Source organism: Callionymus lyra, chromosome 11 (genome assembly GCF_982586985.1).
Source record: "Callionymus lyra chromosome 11, fCalLyr1.hap1.1, whole genome shotgun sequence".
In the NCBI taxonomy this organism is placed as follows: Eukaryota; Metazoa; Chordata; class Actinopteri; order Syngnathiformes; family Callionymidae; genus Callionymus; species Callionymus lyra.
Window position 1 is genome coordinate 4122309 of NC_141828.1, and position 22716 is coordinate 4145024.

General features: G+C 40.9%; 1 protein-coding gene across 5 annotated transcripts in view; it reads left to right on the plus strand.

Moving 5' to 3' along the window:
* sdccag8 (SHH signaling and ciliogenesis regulator sdccag8) overlaps positions 1 to 22716 on the plus strand; it is a gene marked incomplete at its 3' end in the record, with an annotated part of 56868 nt that overhangs the window by 29859 nt on the left and 4293 nt on the right. For all 5 annotated transcript variants that reach the window (XM_087802359.1, XM_087802358.1, XM_087802361.1 and 2 more), the window contains 1 exon segment: positions 18200 to 18327. In XM_087802359.1, coding sequence (XP_087658485.1) covers positions 18200 to 18327 — 128 coding nt within the window.

The window sequence follows — 22716 nt, forward strand, 5'->3', positions numbered from 1 at the left end:
TGAAGTATTTGTGCCAGTGATTACAGAATCTAATCTCTGAAGTATGTGTACCAGTGATTACAGAATCTAATCTCTGAAGTATTTGTGCCAGTGATTACAGAATCTAATCTCTGAAGTATTTGTGCCAGTGATTACAGAATCTAATCTCTGTAGTATGTGTACCAGTGATTACAGAATCGAATCTCTGAAGTATTTGTACCAGTGATTACAGAATCTAATCTCTGAAGTATTTGTAGCAGTGATTACAGAATCTAATCTCTGAAGTATTTGTAGCAGTGATTACAGAATCTAATCTCTGAAGTATTTGTAGCAGTGATTACAGAATCTAATCTCTGAAGTATGTGTACCAGTGATTACAGAATCGAATCTCTGAAGTATTTGTACCAGTGATTACAGAATCTAATCTCTGAAGTATTTGTACCAGTGATTACAGAATCTAATCTCTGAAGTATTTGTACCAGTGATTACAGAATGTAATCCCTGAAGTATTTGTACCAGTGATTACAGAATCTAATCTCTGAAGTATTTGTACCAGTGATTACAGAATCTAATCTCTGAAGTATTTGTAGCAGTGATTACAGAATCTAATCTCTGAAGTATTTGTAGCAGTGATTACAGAATCTAATCTCTGAAGTATTTGTAGCAGTGATTACAAAATCTAATCTCTGAAGTATTTTTAGCAGTGATTATAGTATCTAATCTCTGAAGTATTTGAAGCAGTGATTACAGAATCTAATCTCTAAAGTATTTGTACCAGTGATTACAAAATCTAATCTCTGAAGTATTTGTAGCAGTGATTACAGAATCTAATCTCTGAAGTATTTGTAGCAGTGATTACAGAATCTAATCTCTGAAGTATTTGTAGCAGTGATTACAGAATCTAATCTCTAAAGTACTTGTACCAGTGATTACAGAATCTAATCTCTAGATGTTCCAGTGGAATCACTGTGTTCTATGAACTCATGATCCAGTGGAATCACTGTGTTCTATGAACTCATGATCCAGTGGAATCACTGTGTTCTATGAACTCATGTTCCAGTGGAATCACTGTGTTCTATGAATATGAACTCATGTTCCAGTGGGATCACTGTGTTCTATGAACTCATGATCCAGTGGAATCACTGTGTTCTATGAACTCATGTTCCAGTGGAATCACTGTGTTCTATGAATATGAATCACTGTGTTCTATGAACTCATGTTCCAGTGGAATCACTGTGTTCTATGAACTCATGATCCAGTGGAATCACTGTGTTCTATGAACTCAAGTTCCAGTGGAATCACTGTGTTCTATGAACTCATGATCCAGTGGAATCACTGTGTTCTATGAACTCATGTTCCAGTGGAATCGCTGTGTTCTATGAACTCATGATCCAGTGGAATCACTGTGTTCTATGAACTCATGATCCAGTGGAATCACTGTGTTCTATGAACTCATGATCCAGTGGAATCACTGTGTTCTATGAACTCATGTTCTGTGGAATCACTGTGTTCTATGAACTCATGATCCAGTGGAATCACTGTGTTCTATGAACTCATGTTCCAGTGGAATCACTGTGTTCTATGAACTCATGATCCAGTGGAATCACTGTGTTCTATGAACTCATGTTCCAGTGGAATCACTGTGTTCTATGAACTCATGTTCCAGTGGAATCACTGTGTTCTATGAACTCATGATCCAGTGGAATCACTGTGTTCTATGAACTAAAGTTCCAGTGGAATCACTGTGTTCTATGAACTCATGGTCCAGTGGAATCACTGTGTTCTATGAACTCATGTTCCAGTGGAATCACTGTGTTCTATGAACTCATGTTCCAGTGGAATCACTGTGTTCTATGAACTCATGATCCAGTGGAATCATTGTGTTCTATGAACTCATGATCCAGTGGAATCACTGTGTTCTATGAACTCATGTTCCAGTGGACTCACTGTGTTCTATGAACTCATGATCCAGTGGGATCACTGTGTTCTATGAAATAAAGTTCCAGTGGAATCACTGTGTTCTATGAACTCATGTTCCAGTGGAATCACTGTGTTCTATGAACTCAAGTTCCAGTGGAATCACTGTGTTCTATGAACTCATGTTCCAGTGGATCACTGTGTTCTATGAACTCATGTTCCAGTGGAATCACTGTGTTCTATGAACTCATGATCCAGTGGAATCACTGTGTTCTATGAACTCATGATCCAGTGGAATCACTGTGTTCTATGAACTCATGTTCCAGTGGAATCACTGTGTTCTATGAACTCATGTTCCAGTGGAATCACTGTGTTCTATGAACTCATGTTCCAGTGGAATCACAGTGTTCTATGAACTCATGATCCAGTGGAATCACTGTGTTCTATGAACTCATGTTCCAGTGGAATCACTGTGTTCTATGAACTCATGATCCAGTGGAATCACTGTGTTCTATGAACTCATGATCCAGTCGCATCGTGGGTCTTAGAGATCTACAGGTTCATCTTTGTCTTGATGTTTATTTGACATAAATGAACTTGACCTTGAACCTGTTCAAGTGTTAAACGTTGATTTTGTTACACAGAGTTTCAATCTTATGGTTACTACAGATGGATGTAGTTTCCTAATAACCATTAAATTAACGTAAATGATTATTAACTGTGTGAAACAAAAGCTGCTTCGATGATTTAACTTCTTTTTTGTTTACGTTTGTGTCACGTAGACAAACTGCCAGAATCATCAAAGCTTCTCTAAGCTAATTATGCGTCGACACGAGTGACTCCGACACACTTTAGCCTCGTTCAGAGCCAGAGTCTGCGTCCAATTAAAAAGCAGGAGATCCACGAGAGATGACGAGCTGTAGGTGAGGATGAGACGATGTTTGTTGCAGAAGCTCAGAGGCTGGCAGTAGATGGTATACATTGATAAGTAGCAGGTGGGCTCCGGCCCCCCGCGGTGCCATTTTCAGCCGCATTGTCTCCCAGAGGAGTTGAAAACCCTCTTTGTTTTACACCTAATTACATCTTTCTTATGCTGGGCTAATGGTCCCGGAGAGAGAAGGTTGTGTTGCTGCGTTTATACTTTCTATTGGTCCTCCATTCTTTTCTAATGACTTCATACTTGTTTTTAAATATTTTCTTCTGGTTGTCCAGAGACTCACAACTCGTTCCTGCACAGTGAGCAACACTTATGGTTGTGTTCGTCAAAATGTGAAGCTGGAACTTCCTGGAGCGACTCATGAGGAAGAAGCTCTCGTCCTCGAACGAGCCTTTGTTGGTCAACAAGTGGAGGAACCTTCAGGAAGAAGATTTGATGCTTTAACGACAGTCATCCGTGTTCCAGCTTCAAACACTGATGTCGCGAGTGAAGCTGAAACGAAGAAGAAGAAAGAGTAAGAATCGAAGATATATTTCAACCATCGTGTTCAGGAAGTGATGACGACTCCGACCTTCGTCCCTAGTTTTCCTGCATTAAAAAAAGTCACGAAATCACGAAGTCAGGAAGTGGCGTCAGAACATCTTTAGCAGATTTTTATATTATTATATTTCATTGTATTGATGATTTGAAACAGAAAGGACTTCCTGGACCTGGAGTTCTAACGCAGTCACAGCTGGTCCGTCGTTGGATCAGCGCTGGTGTTGACGTGACAAAAGTCTTCTTCTGCTGCTCGTCAGAACACGTGTTCACATGATGAGGTCAAAGGTCGTCTGAACCTGCAGCTCCGCACATATGCTCTTCTTCACATGTTCTCGTTCAGTCGCGCTTCGACTGCGATGCTGCTGGACCGGGTCAGAACATGAGCATATTGTACGTTCACTCGTGTTTATTTTTACAAAACCACAGATGCACGACTGACACCAATTAAAACTTCTCTGCTTCAGTTCATGACGAGACTTTAGAGTCTTTACCCAGAGAGTGTTTGACTCGTGAGTCATGACGACCCGTGAGTCATGATGACTCGTGAGCCGTGATGACCCGTGAGTCATGATGACTCGTGAGCCGTGATGACCCGTGAGTCATGATGACCCGTGAGTCATGATGACTCGTGAGCCGTGATGACCCGTGAGTCATGATGACCCGTGAGTCATGATGACTCGTGAGCCGTGATGACCCGTGAGTCATGATGACCCGTGAGCCGTGATGACCCGTGAGTCATGATGACCCGGGAGCCGTGATGACCCGTGAGTCATGATGACTCGTGAGCCGTGATGACCCGTGAGTCATGATGACTCGTGAGCCGTGATGACCCGTGAGTCATGATGACTCGTGAGTCATGATGACCCGTGAGTCATGATGACCCGTGAGCCGTGATGACCCGTGAGCCATGACGACTCGTGAGTCATGATGACCCGTGAGCCGTGATGACCCGTGAGTCATATTGACCCGTGAGTCATATTGACTCGTGAGTTCATTCTTCTTCTCACTAAAACACTGGAGACTCGCGAGACCTTCAGGCTCCTGATGAAGAAGAGACTCAGTCCTGCTGTAAACAAAGTTGACTCGTCGACAGATGGATTGAATGACAGAGAGGCTAAGTGAGCCAGGGATGGGCCTGGCAGCGACAGGGATGGAGGGAGGCAGAGAGAGAGAGAGAGAGAGAGAGGGGGATGAAGGGAGGAGAGGAGGCCAACAGGAGAGGAGGTGTGAACAGGTGCAGACGAAGGAAGAACCAGCAGATGGAGAGAGACTCAGCCAGTTTAGTTACCGGGAAAAAGGTGGGAGGGAAAGAGAGGATGAAGAAAAAAAGAAGGATGAGACGATAATAGACTCGTCGATGGACACGTTCTCTGGCAACACGACATCAGGAGCCTCTGTTGTCGACTCTGTTGTCGACTCTGTTGTCGACTGCATTCAGCCTCAGGTCTGTTAGAATGAAACACATCGAGGTGTGTGTGACACACACTGGAGGAAAACTTGTTATTGTATGTAGTGTGAATACATAAGAAGGAGAGAAGTCGACATGTCACTTTCTATTGTGTCAGATGTGTTACACACACACACGCACACCTACACACACGCACGCACACATATATACACACACACACACACACATATATATACACACACACGCGCACACACACACACAAACACACACACACATATATATATACACACACACGCGCACACACACACACACACACACACATATATATACACACACACGCACACACGCACACACACACCTATACCTCAGGGATCTGATGTCTTCTTACAATGAGATGGTGGAAACTGCTAGATCTGATTACATCAGAAAACTGTTAGCAGCAAATAAGAAAAACCCCAAAGTGTTGTTTGACACGATTAATTCTCTTGTGTCTCCTGCTCCTCAAATCACGTCTGTCTTCTGTGAAGCTGACAGCAATGATTGTTGAGGTTTTTACTGACAACATTAAATTGATCAAAGAGAAAATCTCGCCCCCTTTGTTTGGAACCCCTACTGTCTCTGAGCCCCTCTCCTCCTCTTGGTCTTCCTTCACTGCTGTATCTTTGGGTGATATGAGGTCTGAATCATTTGTTGTGTGGAGTCCCTCAAGGTTCTGTTCTGGGTCCTTTATTGTTTTTGCTGTACTTGATTCCTCTGGTAAAATAATTCAGAGATTTCCTGATGTTTCTTATCACATTTTTGCTGATGACATCCAGCTCTACTGCTCTGTTGATCCAACTGAGCCCCAGAAGCTGAACTGTCAATTGTTGCTAGAAATCAAACAATGAGTGAAAACACTTTGCAGCTAAATGTGGACAAAACTGAAACTCTGGTGATTGTTGATGATAAGATTCCAGGGTTGAGTCAGTATTTGAGTGACTTATGTCAGTCTGTCAAACTGAGCCTGAGAAACCTGGGTGTTGTATTTGATAAAGACATGTCTCTTGTTCAACACTGTAGAAAACTGACCAGAAACTGTTTCCTTCAACTGAGAAAAATCTCTAAACTTAGGAAAATGTTGTCACAACATGATCTGGATCTTATAATCCATGCGTTTGTTTCTTCTCGTCTGGACTATTGTAACAGTTTGTTTTCATGTCTTAACAAGAAGGATCGTCTCGTCTGCAGTTGATTCAGAACTCTGCAGCTAGAATACTGACCCGCTCTAGTAGGAGAACTCACATTTATCCTTCAAACTCTTCACTGGCTTCCAGTTTCTTTCAGGATCAAATTTAAAATTCTGGTTCTTACTTTCAGATCTATTCATGGTCAGGCTCCTCCTTACATCACTGATCTGATCCAGCCTTACACCCCAGCTCGAGCTCTGAGGTCTGTGGATCAGAATCTACTGATGGTTCCACGCACACGGTCCAGAGGAGAGAAATCCTTCCAGACTGTTGCTCTTAAGCTTTGGGACGATCTTCCTCTCTTTGCGCTTGATGATCTAGTGACACCTTAAGATGTTTTTATTTGTTCAGGCTTTTCCTTGATTTTCTGGTTATCAGTTTAACTTGCCCTTTAAAGTATATACTTTATTGAATATTGTTTTGATTGTTTAAGCCCTTTGTGACCCTGGTCTGGAAAAGCGCTATATAAATAAAAATGACTTACTTACTTACTTACCTACACACACACTTGCTTGCTTGCGGAGGTCCATCGAGTCAGAGGATGACGTTCACTTCTATCATCTACCGGTGAGTTCGTTGATGGCTGAATAGCCAGATTCTGGATCCACAGGCTTTATTACAGGAGGGGCATGTCTATATGATGTTGATGTTGCTGGCAGGCATGGGTGTGTTTCTCCTGAGCCTTCTTTGATCCCTCCTGGCAGATCGTTCTTCCTCCAGTGTATTGATCCCCTCTAGACACAACTGCCGCCAGGTGTTGCGGTCAGCAGCTGTAGTCTCAAGGTCTCCAGGTTTTATGATGCATTTTTTGAGCACCATTTTCAGTTGGTCCTTATAGCGTTTCTTCTGGCCTCCAGCAGAGCTGTCCTTGTTGTAGCTGGACATACAACACTCTGCGGGGTACGCGGTTGTGGGGCATCCTTGTGACATGAGCCATCACAGTTGGTTCTGAGTGATTGTGGCCTTCATACTTTTGCAGCCTGTTCTTCTCAGGATCTCAGTGTGCGGCACTCTCTCTCGCCAAGTGATGTTGAACAGTTCCAGGGAATTGATGTGACGGCTGTAGGTAACCCAGGCTTCACAGCTGTAGAGGAGGTGGTGATGCAGACTGCTTGGTAGACGGAGATCTTTGTGCTTAAATGAAGGTTTTTGTTCTGGGAAACCCGTGCTGTGTCTCAAATCGCATACTACTCTTAGTATACTAGAAGTTAGTATGCATCAGTTTAGTGTACGTACTAACTAGTACGCAAATTCTCCACAGATAGTATGTCTCAAATCAAACACTGCTGCTACACACTAACTGGAAATCACATGACAGCTTCTTCTTCTACTACTATTTAGCAATGTTTCAACCAGCTGTTTGAACGCTATCGCCAACACCTGCTAGCAGCTCGTTTTGCAACTTTGGAAAAAGAAATAAATAAAAAATATGAGAATCGAAATATTCGCGAGATATTTAAGTTTGTATCAGCAGCGAAGACGTGTTTATCCTTCTACTGCTGCTGAAAATGCACCTGTGAGTATATGAATATATATGCATTTATATATGACGTAACTTCCGTTTAAAACGTCACTAAGATGGCGGCTGTTTATGGTGGTTAGTGTCCATCGAACCATGCTCAGTTTTGTGGGCGTGTTAGTACGACAATTTAGTGTGCATGGCGCACTAAATTTCGCATACTAAGAATTGAGACGCACTAAAAATACTAACTTTTAGTACGCTAGTATGCAAATTGAGACACAGCTCCTGCGTCTGAGTCTCCCATAGGACGCTGATGCTTGATTAATTCTGTTCTAGATCTCCATGTCAATGCTGTTGTCTTCACACAGAATGTTCCCCAGGTATTTGAAAGATGGAGCCACTAGCCGTTTCTTCTCTGATACAGTGAAGACATGGGGTGTGGGTGGGATGTTGCTGCTCCACTGGCAGATTACCTCTGTCTTGGCAGTGTTGATGGTCAGTTCCATCCTGCTGTATGTCCTAGCTAGTGCATCTAGTCCAGACTGAAGATCTTGTGGGAAGTGAGATACAAGAGCACACTCATCCACACACTGCATCTCAAGTATCCTCACTTTGTGTAGTTTGGTTGTTGCCTTAGGCCTCCTTATATTAAATAGGTTACCAGCCAGCCTATATGCAACTGTTACCCCTCTTTTGTCTTCAATGTCCTTGTGGAGAAGCTGGGTGACGCATAAGAGGAAGATGTTAAAAAGAACCGGTGCCAGTACACACCCCTATCTGACCCATGTACACACTGGGGTCAGACTCTTGGCCTCTTATTGACACCCTAGCTGTCATTCCATCATGGAATTGACGGATGATGTTAATAAACTTGATGGGGCAGCCAACCCGGAGGAGGACATCCCACAAGAGATCTCGCTTCACAGTGTCGAAGGCTTTGTAGAGGTCGACAAAAGCCATGAACAGGTCTTGATGTTGCTCCCTGCACTTTTCTTGCAGTTGCCGAGTTGTAAAAACCATGTCGACTGTGCTCCTGTTCTTCCTAAACGTGCACTGCGACTCAGGAACCATTGGCTCAGTGATGTTGTTTACTAGCCTGTGAAGCATCACCTTGGCTAGGACCTTACCTGCCACAGCAAGAAGTGATATGCCCCTATTGTTACCACAGACAGCCTTATCACCTTTGTTCTTAAAAATGGTGACAACTGTGGCGTCTCTCCATTGCTGTGGGATGTTCTCATAAGCCCAGACCATGGAGATCTAGCAGTGTAATGTTCTTGTGCACAAATACCCTCCCTGTTTTAAAAGTTCTGCAGGGATATTATCAGAGCCTGGAGACTTGTTATCCTTCAGGGTGTGGACAGCTGACAGAACTTCTAGGAACAATAGAGGTTGACTAAGGTTTTCCATAGGGGGGAATTCAGGCAGTTCTTCCAAGATATGGAGTCTTCAACAGAGTCCTGATTTAGGAGGTGCTGAAATGTTCAGCCCACCTTACTAGGATACTATCCTGGTCTTTCAGGACTTTAAGCCCATCTGCTGTTTTCAGGGGAGTGATACGGTGACTTGTTGGGCCGTAGATAGATTTCACAGAGTTATAAAAGTTGTGAATATCATTTCTATCCACAAATGCCTGAATTTCACATGCCTTCTCCGTCCACCATACATTCTGCATGGTCCGCAAAGTTCTCTGCACTTCCCGTCGTGCTCTCTGCCATCTCTGTCTTGCGGGGTTGGAGGAGGGGTTATTCAGGGTTTCCTGATGTGCCTTGTGCATGCTGCCTAGCAGGTTATGGATGGACTCTGAGTTGTTATCAAACCAGTCCTGATGGTTCTTGCTTTTGTATCCAATTGATTGGGCTGCTGCTTCCTGAAGGGCTGATGTAACAGTGGACCATTTTTGTTCTGTGGCACTGTCACCATTTTGGAGTGGTTCTAGCTCCCCTAGTTTCTCAGCCAGGGAGCGACGAAACTCATTTCTAGTCGTGGCATCTTTCGGACGGGCGCAGTCTAATCTCCTTCCACTACGTCCGTGTTTCCGCACAGGGGGGCGCACTTTCATGAGGACCTTGGTCATTATCATGTGATGATCCGTCCAGCATTCTGCACCTCTCATGGCCCGGGCATGGAGAACGTCCCTGATTTCACAGCGCCTCACAATAATGTAATCAATCAGGTGTTTTGAGCGTGGGTGCATCCATGATGTTTTATATTTGTTCTTTTGCTGGAAAATGGTGTTAGTTATGGTCAGGTTGTGCTCGGAACAAAGGGTCAGTAGCCTCATGCCATTTGAGTTGGCCTGACCAATCCCATGACTGCCAAACACCCCCTTCCAAATACCACTATCCCGTCCAACTCGAGCATTGAGGTCCCCAAGCAAGAGGATTTTATCTTTCTTAGGGATCCGACGGAGAGTTTCATCCAGAGCTAGGTAAAAGGAGTCTTTAGTCACATTTTCAGATGGTAGAGTTGGAGCATACACACTGAGTAGTGTGGCATAGCGGCTCTTTTCCAGGGGGATCCAGCGTAGGGTCATCAGCCTCTCACTGATGCCCGCAGGTGTTTCTGTAAGCTTCGGCAGTGGTGTGTTCTTAATGGTCCACACCGTGCAGATGTTGTCCACCTTGGGGATAGCCTTTCCAGTAGAAAGTGTAGCCCATGCCCTCCTCTGTTAGAGACCCTCATCAAGGAGCCTTGTTTCGCTCAAGGCAGCAATGTCAATGTTATAGCGTCTCAACTCAGACGCAACCAAGGCTGTCCTTCTATGAGGTAATTCAGACTTGCCAAAAGAGTCCAAGAGGGTTCTTATGTTCCATGAAGCCAGCTTGAGGTAAAATACTTATTTCTTCTGTTTCGACCGCAGAAGTGGAATGACCCGACAGGTGTGGTAGCCTGTCCAGGTGAGGGTTGAGTGGGAAATTTTTAGGCCACCTTTTCTAGGCCCTTCCTCCCTTGAGGTGAGCAGTGTGGTCCCTATATAGGGGCTGCTCAGTCGCACAGGGGTCTGCCGAGAATAGCTGCCGCTCAGCCCCAGCTAAAGGCGACCTTTACCCTGTGCCGCAGAATGTAACAACTATACTTTTATTTATGAATGTAGAAATATCATAGATGTAACAACTATACTTTTATTTATTAATGTAGAAATATCATAGATGTAACAACTATACTTTTATTTATTAATGTAGAAATATCATAGATGAAACAACTATACTTTTATTTATGAATGTAGAAATATCATAGATGTAACAACTATACTTTTATTTATGAATGTAGAAATATCATAGATGTAACAACTATACTTTTATTTATTAATGTAGAAATATCATAGATGTAACAACTATACTTTTATTTATTAATGTAGAAATATCATAGATGTAACAACTATACTTTTATTTATTAATGTAGAAATATCATAGATGTAACAACTATACTTTTATTTATTAATGTAGAAATATCATAGATGTAACAACTATACTTTTATTTATTAATGTAGAAATATCATAGATGTAACAACTATACTTTTATTTATGAATGTAGAAATATCATAGATGTAACAACTATACTTTTATTTATGAATGTAGAAATATCATAGATGAAACAACTATACTTTTATTTATGAATGTAGAAATATCATAGATGTAACAACTATACTTTTATTTATGAATGTAGAAATATCATAGATGTAACAACTATACTTTTATTTATTAATGTAGAAATATCATAGATGTAACAACTATACTTTTATTTATTAATGTAGAAATATCATAGATGTAACAACTATACTTTTATTTATGAATGTAGAAATATCATAGATGTAACAACTATACTTTTATTTATTAATGTAGAAATATCATAGATGTAACAACTATACTTTTATTTATTAATGTAGAAATATCATAGATGTAACAACTATACTTTTATTTATTAATGTAGAAATATCATAGATGAAACAACTATACTTTTATTTATGAATGTAGAAATATCATAGATGTAACAACTATACTTTTATTTATGAATGTAGAAATATCATAGATGTAACAACTATACTTTTATTTATGAATGTAGAAATATCATAGATGTAACAACTATACTTTTATTTATTAATGTAGAAATATCATAGATGTAACAACTATACTTTTATTTATTAATGTAGAAATATCATAGATGTAACAACTATACTTTTATTTATTAATGTAGAAATATCATAGATGTAACAACTATACTTTTATTTATGAATGTAGAAATATCATAGATGTAACAACTATACTTTTATTTATGAATGTAGAAATATCATAGATGTAACAACTATACTTTTATTTATTAATGTAGAAATATCATAGATGTAACAACTATACTTTTATTTATGAATGTAGAAATATCATAGATGTAACAACTATACTTTTATTTATGAATGTAGAAATATCATAGATGTAACAACTATACTTTTATTTATTAATGTAGAAATATCATAGATGTAACAACTATACTTTTATTTATGAATGTAGAAATATCATAGATGTAACAACTATACTTTTATTTATTAATGTAGAAATATCATAGATGTAACAACTATACTTTTATTTATTAATGTAGAAATATCATAGATGTAACAACTATACTTTTATTTATTAATGTAGAAATATCATAGATGTAACAACTATACTTTTATTTATTAATGTAGAAATATCATAGATGTAACAACTATACTTTTATTTATTAATGTAGAAATATCATAGATGTAACAACTATACTTTTATTTATGAATGTAGAAATATCATAGATGTAACAACTATACTTTTATTTATGAATGTAGAAATATCATAGATGAAACAACTATACTTTTATTTATGAATGTAGAAATATCATAGATGTAACAACTATACTTTTATTTATGAATGTAGAAATATCATAGATGTAACAACTATACTTTTATTTATTAATGTAGAAATATCATAGATGTAACAACTATACTTTTATTTATTAATGTAGAAATATCATAGATGTAACAACTATACTTTTATTTATGAATGTAGAAATATCATAGATGTAACAACTATACTTTTATTTATTAATGTAGAAATATCATAGATGTAACAACTATACTTTTATTTATTAATGTAGAAATATCATAGATGTAACAACTATACTTTTATTTATTAATGTAGAAATATCATAGATGAAACAACTATACTTTTATTTATGAATGTAGAAATATCATAGATGTAACAACTATACTTTTATTTATGAATGTAGAAATATCATAGATGTAACAACTATACTTTTATTTATGAATGTAGAAATATCATAGATGTAACAACTATACTTTTATTTATTAATGTAGAAATATCATAGATGTAACAACTATACTTTTATTTATTAATGTAGAAATATCATAGATGTAACAACTATACTTTTATTTATTAATGTAGAAATATCATAGATGTAACAACTATACTTTTATTTATGAATGTAGAAATATCATAGATGTAACAACTATACTTTTATTTATGAATGTAGAAATATCATAGATGTAACAACTATACTTTTATTTATTAATGTAGAAATATCATAGATGTAACAACTATACTTTTATTTATGAATGTAGAAATATCATAGATGTAACAACTATACTTTTATTTATGAATGTAGAAATATCATAGATGTAACAACTATACTTTTATTTATTAATGTAGAAATATCATAGATGTAACAACTATACTTTTATTTATGAATGTAGAAATATCATAGATGTAACAACTATACTTTTATTTATTAATGTAGAAATATCATAGATGTAACAACTATACTTTTATTTATTAATGTAGAAATATCATAGATGTAACAACTATACTTTTATTTATTAATGTAGAAATATCATAGATGTAACAACTATACTTTTATTTATTATTGTAGAAATATCATAGATGTAACAACTATACTTTTATTTATTAATGTAGAAATATCATAGATGTAACAACTATACTTTTATTTATTAATGTAGAAATATCATAGATGTAACAACTATACTTTTATTTATGAATGTAGAAATATCATAGATGTAACAACTATACTTTTATTTATGAATGTAGAAATATCATAGATGTAACAACTATACTTTTATTTATTAATGTAGAAATATCATAGATGTAACAACTATACTTTTATTTATGAATGTAGAAATATCATAGATGTAACAACTATACTTTTATTTATGAATGTAGAAATATCATAGATGTAACAACTATACTTTTATTTATTAATGTAGAAATATCATAGATGTAACAACTATACTTTTATTTATTAATGTAGAAATATCATAGATTTATATACAGAGAGATATTTATACATGTAAAGATGAAAATGTTGTTCTTACATGGTTGATTTCGCTTTTATTGGCTAAACATTTTTTAAGTAAGTAATGTTTTTGTAACTTGCGTTTCTAGACCAGGGTCACAAACACTTAAAATGTTAAAACGTGACGATCAATTATCTGTGATTCATTCGTGATAACAAGTCCATTCTACTGGTCTTGGCTTCTGCTCGTCCTCTGGTCCACAGCATTTGCTTCTGGCTGCACCGCGGCGTCAAACTCTGCTCAAGAACTAATGATCAACAGCTTGAATAGAGTCCACTTAGGTGAGCAGAGCCTCTCTTGTGTTCCAGGTCACCCTCACAGAGTACCTGGACTCTAGTCCTCCTGTCTCCTCTTACACACCTGCCCTCACAGAGTACCTGGACTCTAGTCCTCCTGTCTCCTCTTACACACCTGCCCTCACAGAGTACCTGTACTCTAGTCCTCCTGGTCTCCTCTTACACACCTGCCCTCACAGAGTACCTGGACTCTAGTCCTCCTGTCTCCTCTTACACACCTGCCCTCACAGAGTACCTGTACTCTAGTCCTCCTGTCTCCTCTTACACACCTGCCCTCACAGAGTACCTGTACTCTAGTCCTCCTGTCTCCTCTTACACACCTGCCCTCACAGAGTACCTGGACTCTAGTCCTCCTGTCTCCTCTTACACACCTGCCCTCACAGAGTACCTGTACTCTAGTCCTCCTGTCTCCTCTTACACACCTGCCCTCACAGAGTACCTGGACTCTAGTCCTCCTGTCTCCTCTTACACACCTGCCCTCACAGAGTACCTGGACTCTAGTCCTCCTGTCTCCTCTTACACACCTGCCCTCACAGAGTACCTGGACTCTAGTCCTCCTGTCTCCTCTTACACACCTGCCCTCACAGAGTACCTGGACTCTAGTCCTCCTGTCTCCTCTTACACACCTGCCCTCACAGAGTACCTGTACTCTAGTCCTCCTGTCTCCTCTTACACACCTGCCCTCACGGAGTACCTGTACTCTAGTCCTCCTGTCTCCTCTTACACACCTGCCCTCACAGAGTACCTGGACTCTAGTCCTCCTGTCTCCTCTTACACACCTGCCCTCACAGAGTACCTGTACTCTAGTCCTCCTGTCTCCTCTTACACACCTGCCCTCACAGAGTACCTGTACTCTAGTCCTCCTGTCTCCTCTTATACACCTGCCCTCACAGAGTACCTGGACTCTAGTCCTCCTGTCTCCTCTTACACACCTGCCCTCACAGAGTACCTGGACTCTAGTCCTCCTGTCTCCTCTTACACACCTGCCCTCACAGAGTACCTGTACTCTAGTCCTCCTGGTCTCCTCTTACACACCTGCCCTCACAGAGTACCTGTACTCTAGTCCTCCTGTCTCCTCTTATACACCTGCCCTCACAGAGTACCTGGACTCTAGTCCTCCTGTCTCCTCTTACACACCTGCCCTCACAGAGTACCTGGACTCTAGTCCTCCTGTCTCCTCTTACACACCTGCCCTCACAGAGTACCTGTACTCTAGTCCTCCTGTCTCCTCTTACACACCTGCCCTCACAGAGTACCTGGACTCTAGTCCTCCTGTCTCCTCTTACACACCTGCCCTCACAGAGTACCTGGACTCTAGTCCTCCTGTCTCCTCTTACACACCTGCCCTCACAGAGTACCTGTACTCTAGTCCTCCTGTCTCCTCTTACACACCTGCCCTCACAGAGTACCTGTACTCTAGTCCTCCTGTCTCCTCTTACACACCTGCCCTCACGGAGTACCTGTACTCTAGTCCTCCTGTCTCCTCTTACACACCTGCCCTCACAGAGTACCTGTACTCTAGTCCTCCTGTCTCCTCTTACACACCTGCCCTCACGGAGTACCTGTACTCTAGTCCTCCTGTCTCCTCTTACACACCTGCCCTCACAGAGTACCTGGACTCTAGTCCTCCTGTCTCCTCTTACACACCTGCCCTCACAGAGTACCTGTACTCTAGTCCTCCTGTCTCCTCTTACACACCTGCCCTCACAGAGTACCTGTACTCTAGTCCTCCTGTCTCCTCTTATACACCTGCCCTCACAGAGTACCTGTACTCTAGTCCTCCTGTCTCCTCTTACACACCTGCCCTCACAGAGTACCTGTACTCTAGTCCTCCTGTCTCCTCTTATACACCTGCCCTCACAGAGTACCTGTACTCTAGTCCTCCTGTCTCCTCTTACACACCTGCCCTCACAGAGTACCTGTACTCTAGTCCTCCTGTCTCCTCTTACACACCTGCCCTCACAGAGTACCTGTACTCTAGTCCTCCTGGTCTCCTCTTACACACCTGCCCTCACAGAGTACCTGTACTCTAGTCCTCCTGTCTCCTCTTACACACCTGCCCTCACAGAGTACCTGGACTCTAGTCCTCCTGTCTCCTCTTACACACCTGCCCTCACAGAGTACCTGGACTCTAGTCCTCCTGTCTCCTCTTACACACCTGCCCTCACAGAGTACCTGGACTCTAGTCCTCCTGTCTCCTCTTACACACCTGCCCTCACAGAGTACCTGGACTCTAGTCCTCCTGGTCTCCTCTTACACACCTGCCCTCACAGAGTACCTGGACTCTAGTCCTCCTGGTCTCCTCTTACACACCTGCCCTCACAGAGTACCTGTACTCTAGTCCTCCTGTCTCCTCTTACACACCTGCCCTCACAGAGTACCTGGACTCTAGTCCTCCTGTCTCCTCTTACACACCTGCCCTCACAGAGTACCTGTACTCTAGTCCTCCTGTCTCCTCTTACACACCTGCCCTCACAGAGTACCTGTACTCTAGTCCTCCTGTCTCCTCTTACACACCTGCCCTCACAGAGTACCTGTACTCTAGTCCTCCTGGTCTCCTCTTACACACCTGCCCTCATCCCTCAACATGTTATAACCTTCATCGTTGAGTCGCATCAAAGACACAAATATATTGTTTGTGTAAAACTTCACTGACGATGACTTTGATGCTAAATAAATGTTTCAGTGAAAACTTTTCTTCCTTCAACTCGTGTTCAGATAAACAAACTGAACAGATGATTCGCTTTGTCTTCTGCTGACTGATGGAACTTTTAGGCTTTTTTCTCTGATGCTAATTGATGGTTAAACAGGTCTGTGTGAGTTGTGTGCCCCCCCCCAACACACACACACACACACACACACACACACACACACACACACACACACACACACACACACACACACACACACACACACACACACACACACAGACGCCCCCCTGGAACCTCTTGCAGGACCAAATGGCTGGCACCGCCTGCCCGACATCTCCCGCTGAGCCCTGGTGTGTTCTTTGGTGGCTCAGGCTGCTGTTCAAGAACCAGCGGGGGTTCATTCACTCTCGCACACCCACTCACACAGACTCACACAGACACACACACACACACACAGGATCCTTGTGTCCCCTGCACACCCGCTTTCACACCCCAGACAGCAGGACAGCAGGAGAACACACACTCACACACACACACACACACACACACACACACACACACACACACACACACACACACACACACACACACACACAGACAGACGCGGTCACTTTGGAGATGCAGGCCAAACACTGTAGGGGAGAAAAGTTTTCACTTAAACTGGAGAATTCTCTCTTCATTAACGCCTTTGGACTCATGAGGAGTTGATTCTCTTTGTACTTTTGTTTTCTCTCTTCTTTGTGCTTCTGTTGTTAGTCGACCTGATTTAGAAGGAAGTTAGCTTGAAACAGAGGTAACATGTAGTGATCATCCATCCATCATCCATCCATCATCCATCCATCCATCATCCATCCATCCATCCATCCATCATCCATCATCCATCCATCCATCATCCATCCATCATCCATCCATCCATCCATCCATCATCCATCATCCATCATCCATCCATCATCCATCCATCATCCATCCATCATCCATCATCCATCCATCATCCATCCATCATCCATCATCCATCCATCCATCATCCATCCATCCATCCATCCATCATCCATCATCCATCATCCATCCATCCATCATCCATCCATCCATCCATCCATCCATCCATCCATCCATCCATCCATCCATCCATCCATCCATCCATCCATCCATCCATCATCCATCATCCATCATCCATCCATCATCCATCCATCCATCCATCATCCATCCATCCATCCATCCATCATCCATCATCCATCATCCATCATCCATCCATCCATCCATCCATCCATCCATCCATCCATCCATCCATCATCCATCCATCCATCCATCCATCCATCCATCCATCCATCCATCCATCCATCCATCCATCCATCCATCCATCCATCCATCCATCCATCCATCCATCCATCCATCCATCCATCCATCATCCATCCATCCATCCATCCACAGGCAGGAGAAAGACGCTTCAGACCAGAAGAACGAGGAGAAGACAACATCTGAGACTCAGTGGTGGAGGAACCTTGAGAAAGATCTGACGTCACGTCTGCAGCAAACAGAGTCTCATTATCAGAGCAAAGGTCAGTTTAATGTTTGAAGATTTTTCTCTGCTTAACTATTGTTCTCAGTGAAGATGCAGGTTTGACTCCAGCTCATGTGTTTACTGTCTTTGAGACACTTGAAGGTCATCTTCTGTAGACTCACTGAACACTTGAAGGTCATCTTCTGTAGACTCACTGAACACTTGAAGGTCATCTTCTGTAGACTCACTGAACACTTGAAGATCATCTTCTGTAGACTCACTGAACACTTGAAGGTCATCTTCTGTAGACTCACTGAACACTTGAAGGTCATCTTCTGTAGACTCACTGAACACTTGAAGGTCATCTTCTGTAGACTCACTGAACACTTGAAGGTCATCTTCTGTAGACTCACTGAACACTTGAAGATCATCTTCTGTAGACTCACTGAACACTTGAAGGTCATCTTCTTTAGACTCACTGAACACTTGAAGATCATCTTCTGTAGACTCACTGAACACTTGAAGATCATCTTCTGTAGACTCACTGAACACTTGAAGGTCATCTTCTGTAGACTCACTGAACACTTGAAGATCATCTTCTGTAGACTCACTGAACACTTGAAGATCATCTTCTGTAGACTCACTGAACACTTGAAGATCATCTTCTTTAGACTCACTGAACACTTGAAGGTCATCTTCTGTAGACTCACTGAACACTTGAAGGTCATCTTCTGTAGACTCACTGAACACTTGAAGATCATCTTCTTTAGACTCACTGAACACTTGAAGGTCATCTTCTGTAGACTCACTGAACACTTGAAGATCATCTTCTGTAGACTCACTGAACACTTGAAGATCATCTTCTGTAGACTCACTGAACACTTGAAGATCATCTTCTTTAGACTCACTGAACACTTGAAGATCATATTCTGTAGACTCACTGAACACTTGAAGATCATCTTCTGTAGACTCACTGAACACTTGAAGATCATATTCTGTAGACTCACTGAACACTTGAAGGTCATCTTCTGTAGACTCACTGAACACTTGAAGGTCATCTTCTTTAGACTCACTGAACACTTGAAGGTCATCTTCTGTAGACTCACTGAACACTTGAAGGTCATCTTCTGTAGACTCACTGAACACTTGAAGATCATCTTCTTTAGACTCACTGAACACTTGAAGGTCATCTTCTGTAGACTCACTGAACACTTGAAGATCATCTTCTGTAGACTCACTGAACACTTGAAGATCATCTTCTTTAGACTCACTGAACACTTGAAGGTCATCTTCTGTAGACTCACTGAACACTTGAAGGTCATCTTCTGTAGACTCACTGAACACTTGAAGATCATCTTCTGTAGACTCACTGAACACTTGAAGATCATATTCTGTAGACTCACTGAACACTTGAAGATCATCTTCTTTAGACTCACTGAACACTTGAAGGTCATCTTCTTTAGACTCACTGAACACTTGAAGGTCATCTTCTTTAGACTCACTGAACACTTGAAGATCATCTTCTTTAGACTCACTGAACACTTGAAGGTCATCTTCTTTAGACTCACTGAACACTTGAAGGTCATCTTCTTTAGACTCACTGAACACTTGAAGATCATATTCTGTAGACTCACTGAACACTTGAAGATCATCTTCTTTAGACTCACTGAACACTTGAAGGTCATCTTCTGTAGACTCACTGAACACTTGAAGGTCATCTTCTGTAGACTCACTGAACACTTGAAGGTCATCTTCTTTAGACTCACTGAACACTTGAAGGTCATCTTCTGTAGACTCACTGAACACTTGAAGGTCATCTTCTTTAGACTCACTGAACACTTGAAGGTCATCTTCTGTAGACTCACTGAACACTTGAAGGTCATCTTCTGTAGACTCACTGAACACTTGAAGATCATCTTCTTTAGACTCACTGAACACTTGAAGGTCATCTTCTGTAGACTCACTGAACACTTGAAGATCATCTTCTGTAGACTCACTGAACACTTGAAGATCATCTTCTTTAGACTCACTGAACACTTGAAGGTCATCTTCTGTAGACTCACTGAACACTTGAAGGTCATCTTCTGTAGACTCACTGAACACTTGAAGATCATCTTCTGTAGACTCACTGAACACTTGAAGATCATATTCTGTAGACTCACTGAACACTTGAAGATCATCTTCTTTAGACTCACTGAACACTTGAAGGTCATCTTCTTTAGACTCACTGAACACTTGAAGGTCATCTTCTTTAGACTCACTGAACACTTGAAGATCATCTTCTTTAGACTCACTGAACACTTGAAGGTCATCTTCTTTAGACTCACTGAACACTTGAAGGTCATCTTCTTTAGACTCACTGAACACTTGAAGATCATATTCTGTAGACTCACTGAACACTTGAAGATCATCTTCTTTAGACTCACTGAACACTTGAAGGTCATCTTCTGTAGACTCACTGAACACTTGAAGGTCATCTTCTGTAGACTCACTGAACACTTGAAGATCATCTTCTTTAGACTCACTGAACACTTGAAGATCATCTTCTTTAGACTCACTGAACACTTGAAGATCATCTTCTTTAGACTCACTGAACACTTGAAGATCATCTTCTTTAGACTCACTGAACACTTGAAGATCATATTCTGTAGACTCACTGAACACTTGAAGATCATCTTCTTTAGACTCACTGAACACTTGAAAGTCATCTTCTGTAGACTCACTGAACACTTGAAGGTCATCTTCTGTAGACTCCCTGAACACTTGAAGATCATCTTCTTTAGACTCACTGAACACTTGAAGGTCATCTTCTGTAGACTCACTGAACACTTGAAGATCATCTTCTGTAGACTCACTGAACACTTGAAGGTCATCTTCTGTAGACTCACTGAACACTTGAAGGTCATCTTCTGTAGACTCACTGAACACTTGAAGATCATCTTCTGTAGACTCACTGAACACTTGAAGGTCATCTTCTGTAGACTCACTGAACACTTGAAGATCATCTTCTGTAGACTCACTGAACACTTGAAGGTCATCTTCTGTAGACTCACTGAACACTTGAAGGTCATCTTCTGTAGACTCACTGAACACTTGAAGATCATCTTCTGTAGACTCACTGAACACTTGAAGATCATCTTCTGTAGACTCACTGAACACTTGAAGGTCATCTTCTTTAGACTCCCTGAACACTTGAAGATCATCTTCTGTAGACTCACTGAACACTTGAAGATCATCTTCTGTAGACTCACTGAACACTTGAAGATCATCTTCTGTAGACTCACTGAACACTTGAAGATCATCTTCTTTAGACTCACTGAACACTTGAAGATCATCTTCTGTAGACTCACTGAACACTTGAAGATCATCTTCTTTAGACTCACTGAACACTTGAAGGTCATCTTCTTTAGACTCACTGAACACTTGAAGATCATCTTCTGTAGACTCACTGAACACTTGAAGATCATCTTCTTTAGACTCACTGAACACTTGAAGATCATCTTCTTTAGACTCACTGAACACTTGAAGGTCATCTTCTTTAGACTCACTGAACACTTGAAGGTCATCTTCTGTAGACTCACTGAACACTTGAAGGTCATCTTCTGTAGACTCACTGAACACTTGAAGATCATCTTCTTTAGACTCACTGAACACTTGAAGATCATCTTCTGTAGACTCACTGAACACTTGAAGATCATCTTCTGTAGACTCACTGAACACTTGAAGATCATCTTCTGTAGACTCACTGAACACTTGAAGATCATCTTCTGTAGACTCACTGAACACTTGAAGGTCATCTTCTGTAGACTCACTGAACACTTGAAGATCATCTTCTGTAGACTCACTGAACACTTGAAGATCATCTTCTGTAGACTCACTGAACACTTGAAGATCATCTTCTGTAGACTCACTGAACACTTGAAGATCATCTTCTGTAGACTCACTGAACACTTGAAGGTCATCTTCTGTAGACTCACTGAACACTTGAAGATCATCTTCTGTAGACTCACTGAACACTTGAAGATCATCTTCTGTAGACTCACTGAACACTTGAAGGTCATCTTCTGAAGACTCACTGAACACTTGAAGGTCATCTTCTGTAGACTCACTGAACACTTGAAGATCATCTTCTGTAGACTCACTGAACACTTGAAGATCATCTTCTGTAGACTCACTGAACACTTGAAGGTCATCTTCTGAAGACTCACTGAACACTTGAAGGTCATCTTCTGTAGACTCACTGAACACTTGAAGATCATCTTCTGTAGACTCACTGAACACTTGAAGATCATCTTCTGTAGACTCACTGAACACTTGAAGGTCATCTTCTGTAGACTCACTGAACACTTGAAGGTCATCTTCTGAAGACTCACTGAACACTTGAAGGTCATCTTCTGTAGACTCACTGAACACTTGAAGATCATCTTCTGTAGACTCACTGAACACT